General features: G+C 36.4%; 2 protein-coding genes across 2 annotated transcripts in view; one reads left to right on the top strand and one right to left on the bottom strand.

The window, feature by feature from the left end:
- The window catches only part of LOC310739737 (uncharacterized protein), a 33482-nt gene extending 32819 nt beyond the window's left edge, over nucleotides 1–663 (bottom strand). The window contains exon 1 of the mRNA XM_083565958.1: nucleotides 660–663. The gene's annotated coding sequence lies outside the window, so the exon portion shown is untranslated. The remainder of the gene's footprint in view (nucleotides 1–659) is intronic.
- A 7569-nt stretch (nucleotides 664–8232) lies between these two features.
- On the top strand, nucleotides 8233–12323 carry foxj1a (forkhead box J1a). Its single transcript, XM_083567476.1, has 3 exons — nucleotides 8233–8396; nucleotides 8896–9487; nucleotides 10145–12323. Exons 2-3 carry the CDS (start codon nucleotides 8936–8938, stop codon nucleotides 10970–10972), a joined length of 1380 nt encoding a protein of 459 aa, XP_083423602.1. The 5' UTR covers nucleotides 8233–8396; nucleotides 8896–8935; the 3' UTR covers nucleotides 10973–12323.
- The last annotated feature ends 6820 nt before the right edge of the window (nucleotides 12324–19143 follow it).

Raw genomic sequence — 19143 nt, 5'->3', positions numbered from 1 at the left:
ATCAGAATGACAAGTCCTTCTGTCATTGTTCACAAACAAGATCTTCAAAATGTTTAGTCATGTCAGTATGACTGCACAGTTTCAATATTTCCTACGGTTTGGATTACAGTGATTGAAAATGCACAGGCTGAATTTCTTCTGTGTGGCATCTATGAATTTCATCAGCAAAATGTATTAATTTGATTGGATATTTGATTTATATTGATTGCAAGATACCGGACAGGATTCACACTTTTACTGTGCTGTAATAGTAATACATAGTAATTGTAATAGTGTTTATATTTTAATGTATCATTTAGAATGTTTACATTAACATTTACAATGTGAAATAAGCCTTTTGTACCTGTGAACTGACATGCTCATATTTCAGATTTTTGTGTCTTTTGGGATATTTATGTGTATTGTTTTCAACACTGTCTAGTTTGCTGTCTATTGTGCTGCCTATTTGTTACCTGTCTTGGCTGTTGATTGTTATGTTACAACTGGCCATTGGAGCTTTTGGAAAAACAGTTTCGTTCTGATTTTCACCCCTTTTGCCTGGCTGAATACAATAAAGTTCACTTTGACTTTGACATGACTGACTTTGGCTACTATTGTAGTACTAGATTAGGACAAAATGATAGTTAAACAGCATTTCCTTTCTAGCCTGATATAATGACTTAATGTGACCTCATATAAGCAGCATCAAACAGGATGCTGACACCAAATTTCTTGCTTTGGCTCAGCATTGTTTGTGTTATTCTTTCTCTTTCTCTCTCCAACTATATATACTCCTTCTTCTCTTTGGACCTGCCTGAGCGACCCTGTCCTATACTGTGCTGAGTTTTTATAAATAATCTCCCAAAGTTTATGACTAGATCGCTGTCTTTCTGACCCCACAGAAATTGATCAGGCACCTGAATTTGAATTTAAATGCTTCTTATGTACATTAGATCATGTTTAATAAACTATAAATAGGAAAAAACAACTGGCAAAAAAAAACTGCCCTTGACCCCCACAGCTGTCAAACTGTATGCACATATTAAACCTCCCATGCATTTCTACTGAAATCCCCTACGTGGCGCTATATAATAATATAATGTCCTTGAAACTTAAAGACTGTCAGAAAACTCCAGATATACTTCAAACTGATGTTAATATACTGTACAACATGGTATTAGTTAAATTTTCAAAAGAAAGATATTCCTTGTTCCAGGGATTTTTTTTCTACATTTTTAGCTATAAACTATAACCAGTTTGTTTATTGGCTGCCTCATAAAAACGTATACAGCAAACTTATGGTTATTTCTTTATGTTTTTGTATTTATAAATAAAAACATTCCTAAGTATGAAGTTCCTAACTTTTTTAAGCTTAAGCATATATCTCTGGGGGTTTGTTGCTCAAACAAATAGTATGTAAATCTAATCGAATTGTTGCTAAAAATGCAGTTGATTTATTAACATGGTAGTGATGGATAATAAAACTTTTAGAAATATTTATAAGATCCTTTCAAGTAAATATTTTAGAAAAAACTCATTCTCTAAACTCCTATTCAGTCTGTTATCTGTATTGTCAATCGTTTTTTCACGTTTCTTGTCTCCACCTGCAAACGTATCATACATTTAACCACGATGTAAGAGTAAACATTATGCCCCTACTCCAGTGTGGGCTGATGCTTTTCCAGAGTGGGGAAGCATAGATTTCTAGGGGGGGGGGAAATGTGCACTTAGATATAATTGTAAAATAATAACTAGTATTTTGGTAATTTATTTGCCAGTTTTAAAAGCGATCCCCTGAGTCTTTTCAGACACAGGAAAAAAGAGGTGTACTGTTAATACAGACACTTGCTGTAACACTGATTAGTTCTAATCAGGTTTGTATGTTAAGAACAGTTATAATTAATCACTAAATTTATTAATGTGACTAACTAATTAATAACTATAATTGGTTGTAAACAGTAATCTTAACTGAAACAAATATGTTAATTGGTTTAAGCATTCATTTATTTAATGCTTGTGTCACACATTCTAATACAAATTAATTTGCCCTTTCCACCAACCTCAATAATAACTTACAATGTTTTTTTGTATTTAATTTACTAATTAATGACAACTAGATTTTACCACTGCAACATCAAAAGCATCCTAACCAACTCCATCACAGTGTGATATGGCAGCTCCACAGTGTCTAAACCAAAAACCTAAAAAGGGTGGTCAAAACCACTTAACACACAATTGGCACCCAACTACCTGCCATTGAGCACCTTCACCTTAGTTCTCTCTCTCTCTCTCTCTCTCTCTCTCTCTCTCTCTCTCTCTCTCTCTCGATCAGTCCAGCATTGTTATGCACTGACTGTATGTTAAATGTGTTGGTTTACTGGAAACTCATTTCTTGTATGCTTAGGCATCCTTAATTAATAAAGCTGATTAGGTGATCTGCAAATAAATAAATCATAACAAAACAAATACATAGAAAGATAATAAGGATTCTATTTATTTTAAACAATATAAACAAGTTCACCTACTAAGGAAACAAAGACGGACAGATGAGAAACATACGTTGGCTGGTGTATTCACCTAGGTGACCTCCCCACCCCCTGCAATACACTGTCTGGCTACTGTGTGTTTCAGGTCATTGTCTAAATTACACAGAAAAAAAACACATTATAACAATTCTGCTAATATAATTGAAATGACAAGAATAATTTAAATACAGAGGGACTGTGGTCAGTTGTGTAGTCAGTGAACATTTTACTTTGAAAGAAGCGATGAGGTGTTTTGAAATTACAACCTGAATTCTGGAAATGTTGGGAGGTTTTTTACATTTGAATAAAATAAAAAAATAAAATACTTTCAAATCACATGAGCCAATATTTTATTCACAACAGAACTTAGAGAACATAAATGTTTAAACTGAGAAATTGTATACTTTTTTGCCCAAAATGAGCTCATTTTAAATTTGATGCCTGCTTCAGGTCTCAAAAAAGTTAGTACGGGTGCAACAAAGGGCTGGAAAAGCCAGAGATTTTGAAAATATTCAGCTGGAAGAACATCTAGCAACTAATCAAGTTAATTGACATCAGGTCTGTAACATGATTAGCTATAAAAGGGGTGTCTTACAGAGGCAGAGTCTCTCAAAAGTTAAGATGGGCAGAGGCTTTCCAATCTGTGAACAAGGGCATAAAAAGATTGTGGAATACTTTAAAAACAACGTTCCTCAATGTCAAATTGCAATGTTAATATTCCTCAATCTTTTTACGCACTGGTTCTTTGCAAACCTCATTATCTACAGTACATAACATCATCAAAAGATTCAGAGAGACTAGAAAAATCTCAGTGCGTATGGGAAAAGGACGAAGACCTTTGTTGGATGCCAGTGGTCTTTTGGCCCTCAGACAACACTGCATCACTCATCAGCATGATTGTGTCAGTGACTTTAGTTAAAATATACGGAAAACTCTACTATGGTCAGACCAAATTTGACATTCTTGTTGGAAATCATGGATGCCGTGTCCTCCGGGCTAAAGAAGAGGGAGACCTTCCATCAGTGTTTGGTTTAAAAGCCAGCATCTCCGATGGTATGGGGGTGCATAAATGCATACGGTATGGGTAACTTGCATGTTTTGGAAGGCACTATAAATGCTGAAAGGTAAATAAAGGTTTTAGAGCAACATATGCTTCCCTCCAGATGAGGTCTATTTCAGGGAAAGTCTTGTGTATTTCAGCAGGACAATGCAAAAACACATACTGCAGCTATTACAACAGCATGGCTTCATAGTAGAAGAGTCTGGGTGCTGAATTGTCCTGTCTGCAGTCCAGATCTTTCACCTATAGAAAACATTTGGCACACCATTAAACACAAAAGACGACTATGAACTCTTCAGCAGCTGGAAACTGTATCAGGCAAGAATGGGACCAAATTACAACAGCAAAACTCCAGAAACTCATAACCTCAATGCCCAGATGTCTTCAAACTGTTTTGAAAAGAAGAGGAGATGCTACACCATGGAAAACATGCTACTGTGCCAACTTTTGTTAAAACCTGTAGCAGGCATCAAATTTGAAATGAGCTCATTTTGTGCAGAAAAGTGTAAAATTTCTCAGTTTAAACATGTGTTATGTTCACTATGTTCTATTGTGAATGAAATATCGGCTCATGTGATTATCTTAAAGTTTTTTTTGTTTTTATTGTATTATAAATTTTACAAATTTGTGCCATAGATGAAGCTATAAATTAACAAAATTCATTAATAAAATAACTGTTGCTGTATTGGGATGAACTAGCCTTCAAAGTCAACTAGCAGTCCTGGTGTCTGACTCAATATAATCCCTCAACCATGAAGATAAATACTATGTTTAGCTTTCGGTTTCACAACAAGTCGATCTTTTTTCCTTAGAGCACTTCGAAGCAAAGCTTTCGGAAGCCATTGTTTAGTTATCATCTGACTAGTTTACCTAACTTGTTCAGGTCTCTATGGCAGACACCCACTGCTGAACTTGGGTAAGGTCTGGATTTTGTCATGGATCATTAGGTCTGTCCTATAAGATAAAATATTCATGGTTGTATGAACTGCAACAATAATACAAAGATTACAATCTGCTCACCTGGCTTTGTCTCACATCCACCCAAGTTGCTTAATGCATCTTCTGATATAAGTAGCTCTCAGTTACAGTCGGGACTGAAGTTCTGGGAAGAATATTTCTAGCAAACCTCTCACTATTCTCATTCAGTACATAATCAAGAACATGTAGTGCTCCCCTATAAACAAACACGCCATGTGTTGAATATGTGGGGTACATATTCAATTTAATACAAACGTGGTTATAAAGTTTGTGTAAGTTTAGTGTTTATAAGTTTTAGTTTATAAGTCCATTTTTAGTTTATCTCTAATCAACATGCCAGTGGTGCCACTGTAACAAGGAAAAACTGCCTGAGATGGTATGAGGAAGAAACCTTTAGGGAACTTCATGGGGGACTGGCAAAAATTAAGCGGTCAAAGTACTTTAAGTTATGTCTGAGGCTCCTTTTCATTCACAAGCCTTTATGGCAGATTCAATAGCAAATGAAAAAAATATCTTACCAGCTAAAATGAAAAAAAACAAACAAAAAACAAACAAACAAAGAAAGCAGAATATTATTACACACCACAGACAAGTCAGTAAGATGTTTGAGACACTGCACATATTTCCAGAAATATAAGGGGAAAAAATTGGTTGGCACTCGAACAAGTTCTTTAGAATAGCGAGAGACACTATTGGAGACACATCACTGTCAGACATGGGCGTAAATTTCATTTAACAGTAGGGGGGAAAATAAATATTAAATTTCTCATGAGCAATTTTTGAAGGGGGACACAAATAATACAGTCAAATTGTACTTATAATAATATGTCCCCACAGTAAAAAACTTAGCTTTTATTATTGTAGCATGGAGACATTATGCGTCATTATGGGTATTTTAAGTTTAAGTTTTTCTCAGGTTCAATGACAAAGCAAAACAAGGAATTAAAAAAAGGTTTAAAATTGTATTTAAAATGAATTAAGACACTTAAGAACAGTATAGAAATTAATTATACAAAAAACTACAGTGCGGTCAGTTCGGACATAGCACAGTGCTTATTTAGTAAATGCACAGCTAAACAATATGCTCATTGTGGCCGTTAACGTAAGTTAACATTATGTCAAGTCATCCCAAATAAAACACTGCATGGGAAACGGCTTTGGTGTGTTAGTGTCAGTGCACTGTGCTACAAGCGATTGTAAACAAGCTAACGTTCACTAGATAAGTCATATTTTAATCGCTAATAGAGCAGATTCATGGAAAATTACATCGCTAATCAGCATTTTTGCCGCAACTAATTTATGAATAAGTCTGCATCAACTAGATTAAAGAGAATCGCTTCATTTAAAGTGAATAAAATACCCTAGTTAATGGAGTTGAACATTAAATAAGCCCCAGCCACACACCTGACTCGTGTGTGTGTGTGTGTGTGTGTGTGGAGCAGGTGAGATGAACTGGGAAAGCAGGCAGTGGGTCAAACCACTGTGAGAAGGGGGTGGGGGGTGGGGCGGAACTGTTTCTAAATGCATTTTTGCGGGGTTTTTTTCTACTTACACAATTATTTAGGTTTACATAGATATATTGTTTACAATAAAGAGTTTTTTAGATCATTTTTATTTTTTATTTTTTATTTTTTTTTGGGGGGGGGGGGGGCAACCCTAGGAGGGGGGGACATGTAAATGGGCGTAAATCCCACTGGCGGAGAGACTCTCCGCCACATCTGTCTATGACTCACTCTTGATGCATGTCATGATGCCTCGGTCACATGACTTACCTCCATCCGCTACCTTCGGGGCTCCGGCCGCTAACACATAATACATTACCGCTAAACCTCCAAGCTAGCAAAATGAACAAAAATCAACACCGTGGATTTACGTTTATTATTATGTTTAGAAAATACCAGTTTTTATATCCTTTTATTTTGCTGTATTTATCCGCCACACCTTAAAGGCCGGTCTGTGAAAATATTGTCTGACATTAAACCGGTCTGTGGCGCAAAAAAGGTTGGGGACCATCAAAAAAAGTCCATCCCCAGTCTGCATGGATTCTCAGCAGAGCTGTGCAGGAGCGGCACAGGAGTCGGCTCTTCTATAATCTTTGCTACAAAGACTCTTAGATCCAACTCGTTCGCGAACGACACATTATTAAACTATTAAACGCCCTTTACTAAAAAGTTCTGTTCAGCCGATTCTCCACTGGAGAGATGAACGGAACTTTCTAGAAACGCGCATCTGATAGGATGGGCGTAAATCCCAAGGGGGGGGCGGAGGGGACCAGTCCCCCCCTCCGAGGGTTGTCCGCCCCCAAAAAGAAAAATTATCTAAAAAATATCGCACTCTTTATTGTAAACAATATATCTATGTATACCTAAATTATTGTGTAAGTAGAAAAAAAACCCTGCAAAAATGCATTTAGAAACAGTTCCCCCCCTCCTCACAGTGGTTTGACCCACTGCCTGCTTTCCCAGTTCATCTCACCTGCTCCACACACACACACACACACGCACGAGTCAGGTGTGTGGCTGCGGATCGATTAATGTTCAACTCCATTAACTAGGGTATTTTATTCACTTTAAATAAAGCGATTCTCTTAAATCTAGTTGATGCAGACTTATTCATAAATTAGTTGCGGCAGAAATGCTGATTAGCGATGTAATTTTCCATGAATCTGCTCTATTAGGGATTAAAATATGACTTATCTAGTGAACGTTAGCTTGTTTACAATCGCTTGTAGCACAGTGCACTGACACTAACACACCAAAGCCGTTTCCCATGCAGTGTTTTATTTGGGACGACTTGACATAATGTACACTTAACATTAACGGCCACAATGAGCATATTGTTTAGCTGTGCATTTACTAAATAAGCACTGTGCTATGTCCGAACTGACCCCACTGTAGTTTTTTGTATAATCAATTTCTATACTGTTTTTAAGTGTCTTAATTCAATTTAAAAACAATTTTAAACCTTTTTTTAATTCCTTGTTTTGCTTTGTCATTGAACCTGAGAAAAACTTAAACTTAAAATACCCATAATGACGCATAATGTCTCCATGCTACAATAATAGAAGTTTTTCACTGTGGAGACATATCATTATAAGTACAATTTGACTGTATTGTGTCCCCCTTCAAAAATTGCTTAAAAATTTTTATATTCATTGTCCCCCCTACTGTTAAATGAGAATCCGGTAATTTTCCAAAATAAAACATCGTTCAGAATCAGATAATAAATAAAACAGAAATAATGTAAGTTATGTATTCTTTCTCTGCGGCCCGGTACCAATTAGTCCGGGGGTTGGGGATCACTGCTCTAAAGTGAAACATATATTTAGAAAATTAACTAATAATTGTAAACCAAATAAAAGTGTATGTAAAAATGTTTACCAACACACAAACTTTTCATAATTGCTAAATTAGGCTAAAATGAAAGGCTTCGTATGATACTAAAGCCATTCGGGAGCCATAAGAGCCGGCTCTTCTAAGGGAGCCGAGTCAAAAGAGTCGAATATTTGAAAAGAGCCGGACCTCCCATTTGATTCTTTTTGTCTAAGCTCCGCCTATATTTACGTACCAGGCACTGATTGGTTGACTTATCCACATTCAACGCACCAATAGTACACGGCGGTACATTTGTGTACCGTTGTTATAGTAACTGGACAAGCAGGTATATAACCCCCCCCCGCGGAGTTTTGCCAGATCACCTTTTACCGGAGTAGCGGGAGCTCACGCCACTCAATCTCTCAATTTCTTCCTGCCAATCAACAGTTAACGGTACATCAAGCAAGCTCTAATAAGGATATAAACGTTACTTTTTTTCTTTCGATGTGACCCCTCAATTAATTTTATCTCGTAAAAGAGGTGAGTTTGCCAACGTTTTTTTTTTTTTTTTTTTTAATAAATTAGAAATAAGTAGAACACACTCTCTCTCTCTCTCTCTCTCTCTCTCTCTCTCTCGCTCTCCATATATACGGTATATATATATATATTTATATATATATATATATATATATATATATATATATATATATATATATATATATATATATATATATATATAAAATAGAAAAATTCACAGGTGCAAGCAAAAACATGTAACTAAGGATACAGAGCAAGCTGTTAACGTTTTACTGAAATTCCATGACCTTCAGTTAGCTGTGGAATTTGGTGGAGGCTTGACCATTAGCAACTTCATACCATCCTTATATAAAATTTTGCTCAAAATGTACTCTTACAACGTATAGCTATAAAATACCTATAATTTTAACTGAGCTACTATATATATATATGTTTCCTTTAATGTTTGGCTCATGAATAATTAATACTGGATATAAACGAAATGTGAATCTTTTGTGTGCAGGCCACTTTTGAAGAAGAGCTTTAAAAGTGGACAGAGAAACATGCTGTCAATTAACATTTTGGAATCATGGGCAAAGGGCTCAGTGGTACTGGAGAAAGAAGTACTCAGTCCTGTTACAAAAGCCAAGGAGCTAATCGACAGCAGCAGTTTCAACTGCAGCAGTTCTGACAACTTGGATGACAGCCTGACCAATCTGCAGTGGTTACAAGAGTTCTCTATTCGTAATACAAGCGGAGGGCAATATGTGATTTCTAATAACCAACATCAAAGCAACCTTTATGAGCAGCATCTGCATGGAGATGCCCCTGCATCTCCTCTAGAAGGTGATCTTGCTTGCATATGCATGCCACTGACTCCTGGTAAGCCTACAGCAACTGCCCTGTGCAGTCTGCCCAGCATGGCTGAATATGGATACTGTGCAGAGGAGATTGACTACAAGACAAACCCCCATATCAAGCCACCATACTCATATGCCACACTTATATGTTTGGCTATGCAAGCAAGCAAGAAAAGCAAAATCACACTCTCCGATATCTACACATGGATTACTGACAATTTCTGCTACTTCCGCCATGCTGAGCCCACCTGGCAGGTAATTTATGCTAATTACTTATATTTGATGAAAGTGACCTATTTATTTCCAGGTTAATAGAGCAATTGTACCTCTCATATCTTTAGTAAAACTAAGACAACCCAATGTAAGTTATATTGCTATAGTATACCACAGAGAGAAAGAAATAGCCATTATAATAGCATCCATTCATGCAGTTTGGTATAGAAAGAAACCTTAACTGAGCATAACTCATCTCATAACTCAATGACTAGCATTAAAGGAAAGCTTTTTTGACAGCTTCTATATAAAAGAAAAGTCAGTTTAGCCATCAGATGTACTGATTAAATTTGGTATTCTCTGTAAAATAAAAAACTTGGTAAATGATTCATTAACCCTCTAGCTTTCTTGGGATTAGCCAGACATTTCCTCTGTTTTTAGCCGTCTAACTCAAAACATTAAGATATAATGTTTAACTAAGATCAAGGGGTCAGTACTTAATTGGAATATACATTTTTGGTGTTTGTTGTCCAACCTATGATGGTGTGGATTAAAATAGAGTAGGTACATGCATTCCTGGCAGTGTACTTTCTGCTTTGCTAAAGAGAAACCCAATTAAGGAAAAGCCTGTTGTTTACAAAAGTGATAAATAAAAGTTGCTAATTTGGTTTTGTTTTCTCTCAAAATAAATTATTTCAGAATTCCATCCGGCACAATCTTTCACTGAATAAATGCTTCATCAAAGTTCCAAGGCAAAAGGATGAGCCAGGAAAAGGTGGTTACTGGAAGATTGATCCAGAATATGCTCAACGCCTTCTGAACGGGGCTTATAAAAAGCGAGGGATGCCTCCAGTACAGATTAACCCAACTTTAAAAAATCAACTCAGAATGAGTTCACAGCCTGAGACTGTGCCTGAGACTGTGCCAACAAATATCTCAGATGCTCTCCATTCTACTCATAATTCAAAGGAGCTTTTAGAAGAATTTGAGAACATCAATGGACATGATCCTAACCTAGCAGAAACCACTTTATTTGACACCCGGAGTGCAGTAAAAGGCAGCAAAAGAAAATATACATATGATCTCTGGAATAGTGTTGCCAAATCTCCATCCCGCTCAGAATCCACATTAGAGGAACCAAAGGTTCTTGAATCTCTTGAGGGCAATTTTGACTGGGAAGCTCTGCTAAACTCGGTCATGAATGGGGATTTTAGCCTGGACGAGGGTGTTCCTCTTAGCTCAATACCACAAGATGAGGACCTTATGGCACATGGCATTCACGTTAACCCCCTGGAGGCCTTTGTCAGCAGTGCAGAAAGTAGCTTGCTAATGGAAACACAAAGGGACAGCGATGTCAACGTTGACAAAGAGACATTTTTTGCCACAGACTTTTTACAGAATCCTTGGTCAGAAGAAGAGAACCGTCCTGATCTTCTCTGTATTTCTAATGCTGATGTCAATCAACTCTTTGATGTTGAACACTCATTTAGCGATGACTTTGACAGTACAATTTTAACTCTTTTATGAAGAAATGTCTAATACCATTAAAATATTTTAAGAAGCAGACAGGATTAGGACTGCTTTATCCCAAAGAGTACAGACTTTGTTATTTTTTATTTTTTTACTTGTTAAGAAATTTTTAAACTCATTTGGCAAGTGATCTTCCTTAAAGTCACAGATCAAAAACTGCCACAACAGTGGGCTCTTTCATATTTATATTGAATTAACTGTGAAACCAGAACTGATCAACAACTGAATGTACAGAAGGAAACATGCATGGATAAGTTAATTGCAATAAGTCCTATGCTTATTTGTTTGTTTACAGTTTTGATGTCATTTAAGCCAATTGCGATTAGAATCAAGCAATTTTAAATTACAAGATAAATGTAATTGTTTATTGCAATTGAGGTACCTACTTGAAAAGAAGAAACATAAAAATATGCAAACAAACCTTTACCACAAGCTTTATAAGGTTTTATAAACTGAAGCTGTTTTGTTTTTTATTCACATTACAACAGAAAAACTTGATGCATTCTTTTTGTGTCATATCAATTGTAGCAATTGTACATAAACAAAATGTATTAGAATGGCACCCTGAAATGTGATTGTTATGATAGATTAATTACTTTATAATGTTTCAAATGAAATTGCCAGATTTACCTGGTTGTAATTTGAACTTTCTTTTTTCTTAAACAATATTTGTATTGATTCTTTTTTTATTTTGAGTCCTATCATAGCATTCTAATTAATTATTTTCACTGGTAAATCTATTTTATCTATGAGTACTACTGCATTATTACATAAAAGCGGCACCATTTTATTTCCTCAGTACTGTTTTGTAGCTTGTACAAATAATGCGTAATGTGCCAAATAATAATTACTGACAAAGAAATTGTGTGATGTGTTACTTTGCTTCATAAAAATATATTCTGGGTTAGAAAGAAATGTTAATGAAACATTGTTAGTCTTTTTATGTGTATTATAATTAAAGTCTAATACAGCTTGACACTATTAGAGAGAATGATTAGGCTTGTGCTGGTGAAAAGTGTCTCAGTCAGTCGTACTTTGAGTCTTTCTGCTGGTTTGAAGTATGGTGTGTGTGATTGTTTTGTGCTCAAACAAATTCTCACATCCCCTATAAATCCCAGGCCTTCAACCCATTTGTGTAGTCAGGGGAAGACTGATGGCTATGAGTGTTCCATTCCATCATATATCATTGGTTGAACAGTGCACTGGCTACGACCATGACTCCCATGAACACTTAATTAGTGAGTGAACATGGTTATCTTAATAGATCTACTTATGCATTTAATACCATTTAAGCTAATATAATGGAATTCTTTCATGCCTTAATGTTAATAAAATTATGTCCATTGAAGGAGATGTTCCCTCTTTTCCTTATGCAAAAGAGAAATCAAAATGCATTTCTTTGGCAACATTTCTGAATATAATTGGGGTAGATGGTGTTAGGATTGTTATTTATTTTATTATTACTGGTTTATGACAGGTTTTCTGGCTAAAATAACCCTGGCAATGTTTTAGTTTAATCATCTCCATTAATGATTAACACTGTAAGTGTTCATTTAAAACTAATGTTTTAGCTGTTATATAATTCTTTACCTACCTATTTAAGAAAGACAGGTCATCTCTGGAATGAACAGTCTATGCCTGAATTCCACCAGTCTTACCTGATGGAAGGAATGGCTTGGTAAATAGAATGTTGAGGTTTGATTAAATGAGAGGCCAGAGTAACCTGATGCAAGCTTTTATTGCCCATCAATTTTAAAGGCTGCCCGTAAGGAGAGCTCTCTGATGAAATGTTAACCATAGCATTTATTCAGCAGGACACCAATATTTAGAACCAAAACTAAACCCTCCCTATAAAAAGGAAGAACACTTTTTAGCTATTTATTCAACTGTAAGTATGCCAGACATTTGTAATGTCTTAAAATAATTTCATATCAGATCTAGGATCATGATGTATCAGGGTCTTTCAAGGATTAGATTCCACTGTTACCAACACAACTCCAATGGTATTCCTGGAGCTATGTACCAAAAGCAGACAGCACAGAGCAACCACTGGTTCAGGAATCACCTTCAAGCTCAATTTAGCCCCTTTTCCCGAAAAAGGTTGAAAAGGGGGTGAAAACTGGACAAGGGAGTGGTAGAAAACATCTTTTTTTCAACACATGCTCCTCACATAAAGGCCTGTCTCCTGGGTAACTGTGGGTGCCATTGTCATGAAGACTGGATGCAAAATGGGACAAGGCCCATAACATTTGCTGCAATACACAGAAAGAGAAAGAGTCTGGCGTTACCCAAGATTTATCACAGTGATTGTGCAGAGTTTTTAAATGACACTTATCTAGCCAAAATGATCTGCTGAAGCCTCAAGAAGTGTGCATAAGTAAAAATATAGGACACAGGACAAATATTGGATTTCATCTTTATTTAAATAAGATGCTTTTCTCAATGGTATAATGTTACAAAAAAAAAAGAAGAATGATTTGCGCTTCTGCAGTTTTCTGATAGAAGGTCTGCGCTCTATAATCATTAAACTACAGATGAACTAGACACCAAAGGTTACTACACTATTCTAAATGTATTCCTTATTGTGTCTTTTCAAATTATTGTCTTGTCTGGTCTTGATGCCATAAATAGCTAAATATATTGAAGTTAAACTTAAAATCATCATCTTACAGACACATATGCATCTGAAAAGTGGATGTCAAACAAGTGCATTTAGTCATTGTATGCAGAGTTGCTGGTGGTGGGTTTATGGTGTGTGTGTGTGTGTGTGTGTGTGTGTGTGTGTGTGTGTGTGTGTGTGTGTGTGTGTGTGTGTGTGTGTGTGTGTGTCTGTCTGTGTGTATGTGTGTGTGTGTGTGTGTGTGTGTGTGTGTGTGTGTGTGTGTGTTCTCTGAACCAGTGCCTCTTTGTGAGTGAGACACTATTATCACCCTCTTTCAGGGTAATCTGACATCCATCACCAACTTAGTGGGCAATACACACAGTGAGCAAGTGCAGAGAGAACAATGCCTAGTGAAACTGTGGGAGGCCTCTTATTCATTACACATAGCTGTGACTCTCTTTTGTAGGTGTTTGGGAATCAGAGGGGGGGGTGAGATGGCAGAAGATTGCCATGACAAAACGGTTTACCACCTTAACCAGTTAAAAGGGGATCATCATGACTTGAAACGATAAGATGTCATTCTATGACATTGTTATTTCTGTTATATTTATGGTAGTAGATGTATATAACAGTTTCAGAAGGAACAGGGCTACTCAATCAGGTGCCAAAAATGTGAATTAAAAGAAGCAGGTGTGAGCATACAGCACCTGTAACCAGTTAATTTTTATGATCAGGCCACACTATAACTTATAGCTTATATAACTTATAACACTATAACTAGACAAGGAACAGGAAGAAAACCAGAAAATAATTGTTGATATCGTCATATTGTCCTTTAAAAAACAATTGAACAATTTAAATGACCATGACACTGTGTTGGAATGCAGTGCAATGTAAAAAAAAGTATTGAACTCATCTCTGGACATTTTGCAAGAAGGACTGCCCCTGAGAATGGAAAGAGGGTGAGAATTACATAGTGATAAAGAAAAAGAAACACAACAAAGACCATAGCAGCCAGGTTCAATCTTTACTGTGTGTAATCCTTTTAGCCTTGTCTCTATTTTGAATGGGCAAGTCCAGACCTGCTTAGCAATGCTGAGTGGGAGGCAAGCCAAGCTTTCTTGCAGTATGTCAGTAGGCTTTATTAAAAACCAAAAATATTAGGGCTTTATTTAAAGAATGTCCTCCACTGATGCCCTCCGCTTAGACTTCTACTCACTTTAAAAGTTTAATTTAATTTCTTTATTTGTTTGCCAGCAGAGTGAATGTTGCTTCTTTGCAAAATGATGCTAGTTTACATATCTTAGGCTCTCCCTTTAATAGGTGAGCAGCTGGGATGACAAAAACCCCACAAAAGGCGCAAACACTAGATCTAAAGTAGGACCCCCTCATAGAGTAGCCCAGCCAGAGCTTTCCTTCCTAATTCCAGCACAGCGTTAGCCATTCTCAGGACACTAACCAAAAGCACTGGAAAGTGTTTGGCACTCCTTTTAAAGTGCTTGCCTAGAAAAGAGTAGATGATCTTTCATGTTTTTTTTTCCCACAGTGCAGCAGAAATCAAAAAAAGACTGTGTGAATTATGAATGTTTAAGGTGCATTCACTCTAGAATGACCTTTTATAATGATCAAATTGTATTTAATGAAATAAAACATCAGCTTAATGGTTCATGATCTTAGACAAATTGTGGCATTGATTATACACTACTTATACTGTAAAATCCTGTGAGCTTCTATACATGTGTGTATGTGCATCAGCATCCCGAGGGACCACCTGTTGTGTATTTGATCTGTGCTGGCACTTTAGTCATAATTAAAATGTATTTTGTTTATCAGCTAAACACCAGTTTTGTTCCCTTTTCTACAGGAAATGAGAAAGTGCCCAGTCTGTTTCTGTTGGGTGATCTTTAGCCCTTGCAAGGCTCAGACAAACACTTATTAACTGAGAGGAATGCAAACAGGCCAGATCTTAGAAGCTAGACACAGTAGAAAGAGAGAAAGAAAAGGAGGGGTATATTCCTCCTTGTCACCACCTCCACTACATGCCAACACAAAATGACTAGTTGAATGAATATCCTAAAACACTGTACAACAATAAAAATCTAATGTGGAATAAGGGTGACTCTACACTACACTACCACATTTCTTCCTTTATTAAATGTTATAGTATTGAAGTAGGTATATATATATATATATATATATATATATATATATATATATATATATATATATATATATATATATATATATATATATATATATATATATATCTCACATTCTATCACAGCAAACAGCTGCCCCTGGGTGTCTCCCAAATTGTGTAAAAAAAATGTATTTCTGGGTTTCACTGAATGTCCATTTATTACAGATAAACGGTGTTGAGGTATTCAGTGATGGTGATCGAATGCAAACTGTAGTCCTGAATCAGTGTAAAGGACTGTTGACATTAACTACAGTCCAAATCCATCCTTAAAGCTCCTGTTTTTACTCAGTAATTTCATGGATCCCCATGGCATCGATGTGAAACCATCCCCAGCTGCACAGAGTGGCCTCCAATCAAACAGATCCCCATCCAGAGGCAGGCCAGGACGACGTGGGCACATCTGAGGAGAGAGGCAGGATGAGTTTTCTCTGGAACCTCAGGAGCATGTTTAACTCGACCGAGAGAGAGAGAGAGAGAGAGAGAGAGAGAGAGAGAGAGAAAAAAAGAGAGAGAGAGAGAGAGAGAGAGAGAAGAGGGGTGACAGGAAGAGAAGGATATGGTTTATTATGTGTCCTTATTGTTGTATGAAAGTTAAGGACACTGTGCAGTTGGGGACTCCGCCAAGACTCGCTATGGCAGCATAACTAATAGGGAGAGCCGGAAGGTAACACAGACATGAGGGATCTCTGGAAGAAGTGACAACCCACCACACCACCGTCAACAAACCCGAGTGAACGTGTGAGAGTGAGGGAACAACAGCATACAAATATCCCAGTGCACCAAACACTATATATACATGATCCCTCCAGATCTGCTCCCGAACATTAATTGGAAGGCTGTTCCATAACTGTGGGGCTTTATAAGAGAACGATCTGCCCCCTGCTGTAGTCGTCATTATTTGAGGTACCAACAAATAGCCTGCACCTTTTGATCTGAGTAGGCATGGGGGATCATATTGGTACAGAAGTTCACTCAGATACTGCAGTGTAAGACCGTTAAGTGCTTTATACATCAGTAGTAGTATTTTATAATCAATGTAAGATTTTATTGGGAGCCAGTGTAGACTGATTAAAACAGGGGTGTTGTGGTCATATTTCCTAGATCTAGTGAGGACTCTTGCTGCTGCATTCTGAACTAACTGAAGCTTATTTATGCACTTACTCGAACACCCAGACAGTAAAGCATCATAGTATAATTGAATTAGGAAAACAAACGTATTAGTCCAAAAAAAGGATGATTTTAAAGTAACTACCATCACAAAAGTCTTTATATGTGTCAGACTGAGTACATTTTTGCATCATTTCACAGATGTTGTCATTTCTGAAAATGAACTCTTTTCAAAATTGGAATATATATGAACTTATCATTGACAGGAACTTGTTCATAAGTTTCGCTTTTTTATTTCATCTGGTATCATACCCAACAGAAAGGCACAGTTCAACTGGCTCTACAACTCCCCACTTGTCTCTGAAATACTTGTTCCATTTGGTATCAAAGTTCAATTGGCTGAAAGCGTTGTCCAAAGTTTTAAATAACTCTTCTATGGCTGGTCTGATAGATTGTTACCTGGGAGTAAGTTTTTAAAACATGGTCCTTAATATCAGACTGCAGATCTTCCACAAATGCCTCCAAATTCTTAATTGTGGAAAGAGCTACAGCATTTGGTACACCACTCATCAAAATATTTGCTATAATTGAAGCGCACATATCTTGCTTGTGAGTTAACACTAAGAGTCAGCTTCAACAATTTGGCACTGAGATGAAGTAGAGTGTATTTCATCATTTAAGAAATTAGAATTTTGTTCTTTATTGTCATAACAAGAATAGGACTCATGAGGAACACATCTGATGATCAATCAAATCAAATGAAGAATGTATCTCAATCAGATGTCTCCTAAATCCAGAATAACTAGAGAACTGCAAGCAACACCCTGTTTGACCACATTTAATCTTAGATTTTTCCCTGGATACATTCCATGAGTTAGTTTCAGGTGCCTGAACAAAATCAACGCTGAACCAAAGGATGAAGCACAGAGGAAACAGCTTAACATTTTGGTTGAATAACACAATTACTGCTTTTTCAACAGCCTTGCTCTCAGCTCTTTGACATTTGGAGTTTCTTTAGTTGTACCTATATCAATATTGTACACAGTTGTCTGCAAAAATGTGTACAGCCTGGACAGAGCATCATCGTACCTCACACTGAAAAATAATTGGGACTTGAACAGCTAATTAAAAGCACTCAAGGATGTACATGACTGACAAGGCAAAAGTTCTTTGTCCAAGACAATGTAAAAGGTGAAAACCTGTGCTTTTGAAGTCCCTGGGACAAGAAGATATGGCTGAGGGTTTCCTTCAGTGGTTAGAAGATGATCATCAAGGCTTTGGCATGACTGAAACATAATATGATTGTCCCTTTATAACAATTTGTTTAAAAATTAACTACATTATTTAGAATAGAACAGTGTTGTCTCAACAAACCTTATGAAATTTCACCACATGATCTCTTGCCTCTGATCTTCTTGGGCCGCTTTCTTCCAGGAGAGAGAAGACGCGGCCAGACAAGTAGAGAAGCCATGTCGCTGTCCCATTCTGGAGACAAAAAATAACAGTATTTAACTAGTCTGTTTATGGCATCTCTAAATTACCCCTGTGTTTTGTGTATCAAAATATCTTAAAATTATGAACCATTAGTGGGTTAGTTATTATAGTTGTAGAGCAAACATTATTTTTTATATTTAATACTGTATATGCCCAAGCCAAGGAGACTTTTACTTTTACTCTGTTCATACACACATCATGTTTTTTTATGTTAATAGTTATGAACACCATTCACAAAGCATGAATTTACAGATGAGCTTTCGTAATGGACTAACTTTTAAGAAACAACTGTGTATTAAGTGTTTTTAGCAGATTTCTGGGAAAATGGTTTTGGGAAATAATCAACAATAAACAGAAGGTTGATTGACTTAAGTAACAACATTACTCTTTTGATGAAGACTTTACCTGGAACATCATTCGTGTCAGATCCTTCATTCAGTGCAGCTTTTAGATGCTGTTTTAGGAGAGTTGTCACTTAAAGGTTACTGGCCTACTGGATGACTTTTCTTTAACACTGGTGTTCCATTTTTCCAAGAAACTTGAAGCAAACTCTGCTTCAAACATCAGTGAGAAGTCTTGCAAAATCTAATTTTAAAAGGAAGGACAATCATTCAGACATTGAATGTAATATTTTGAATAGAATTTTGCATTCTTATTTAATAGTTACCAGTACTTTGACATTCAAAAAACAAGGAAAGCTTTGTAGTATACCAGCTAGTATATTATATATATATATATATATATATATATATATATATATATATA

Source organism: Silurus aristotelis, assembly GCF_946808225.1.
Source record: "Silurus aristotelis genome assembly, chromosome: 17".
In the NCBI taxonomy this organism is placed as follows: domain Eukaryota; kingdom Metazoa; phylum Chordata; class Actinopteri; order Siluriformes; family Siluridae; genus Silurus; species Silurus aristotelis.
This window is presented reverse-complemented; position numbering and strand designations above follow the sequence as displayed.

What these genes read in the sequence shown, in the direction of transcription:
- foxj1a (XM_083567476.1), top strand. Translation starts at nt 8,936, where the DNA reads ATGCTGTCAATTAACATTTTGGAATCATGGGCAAAGGGCTCAGTGGTA. An exon ending in ATGCTGAGCCCACCTGGCAG is followed by an intron (nt 9,488 to 10,144) that starts GTAATTTATGCT and finishes AAATTATTTCAG; the next exon opens with AATTCCATCCGGCACAATCT.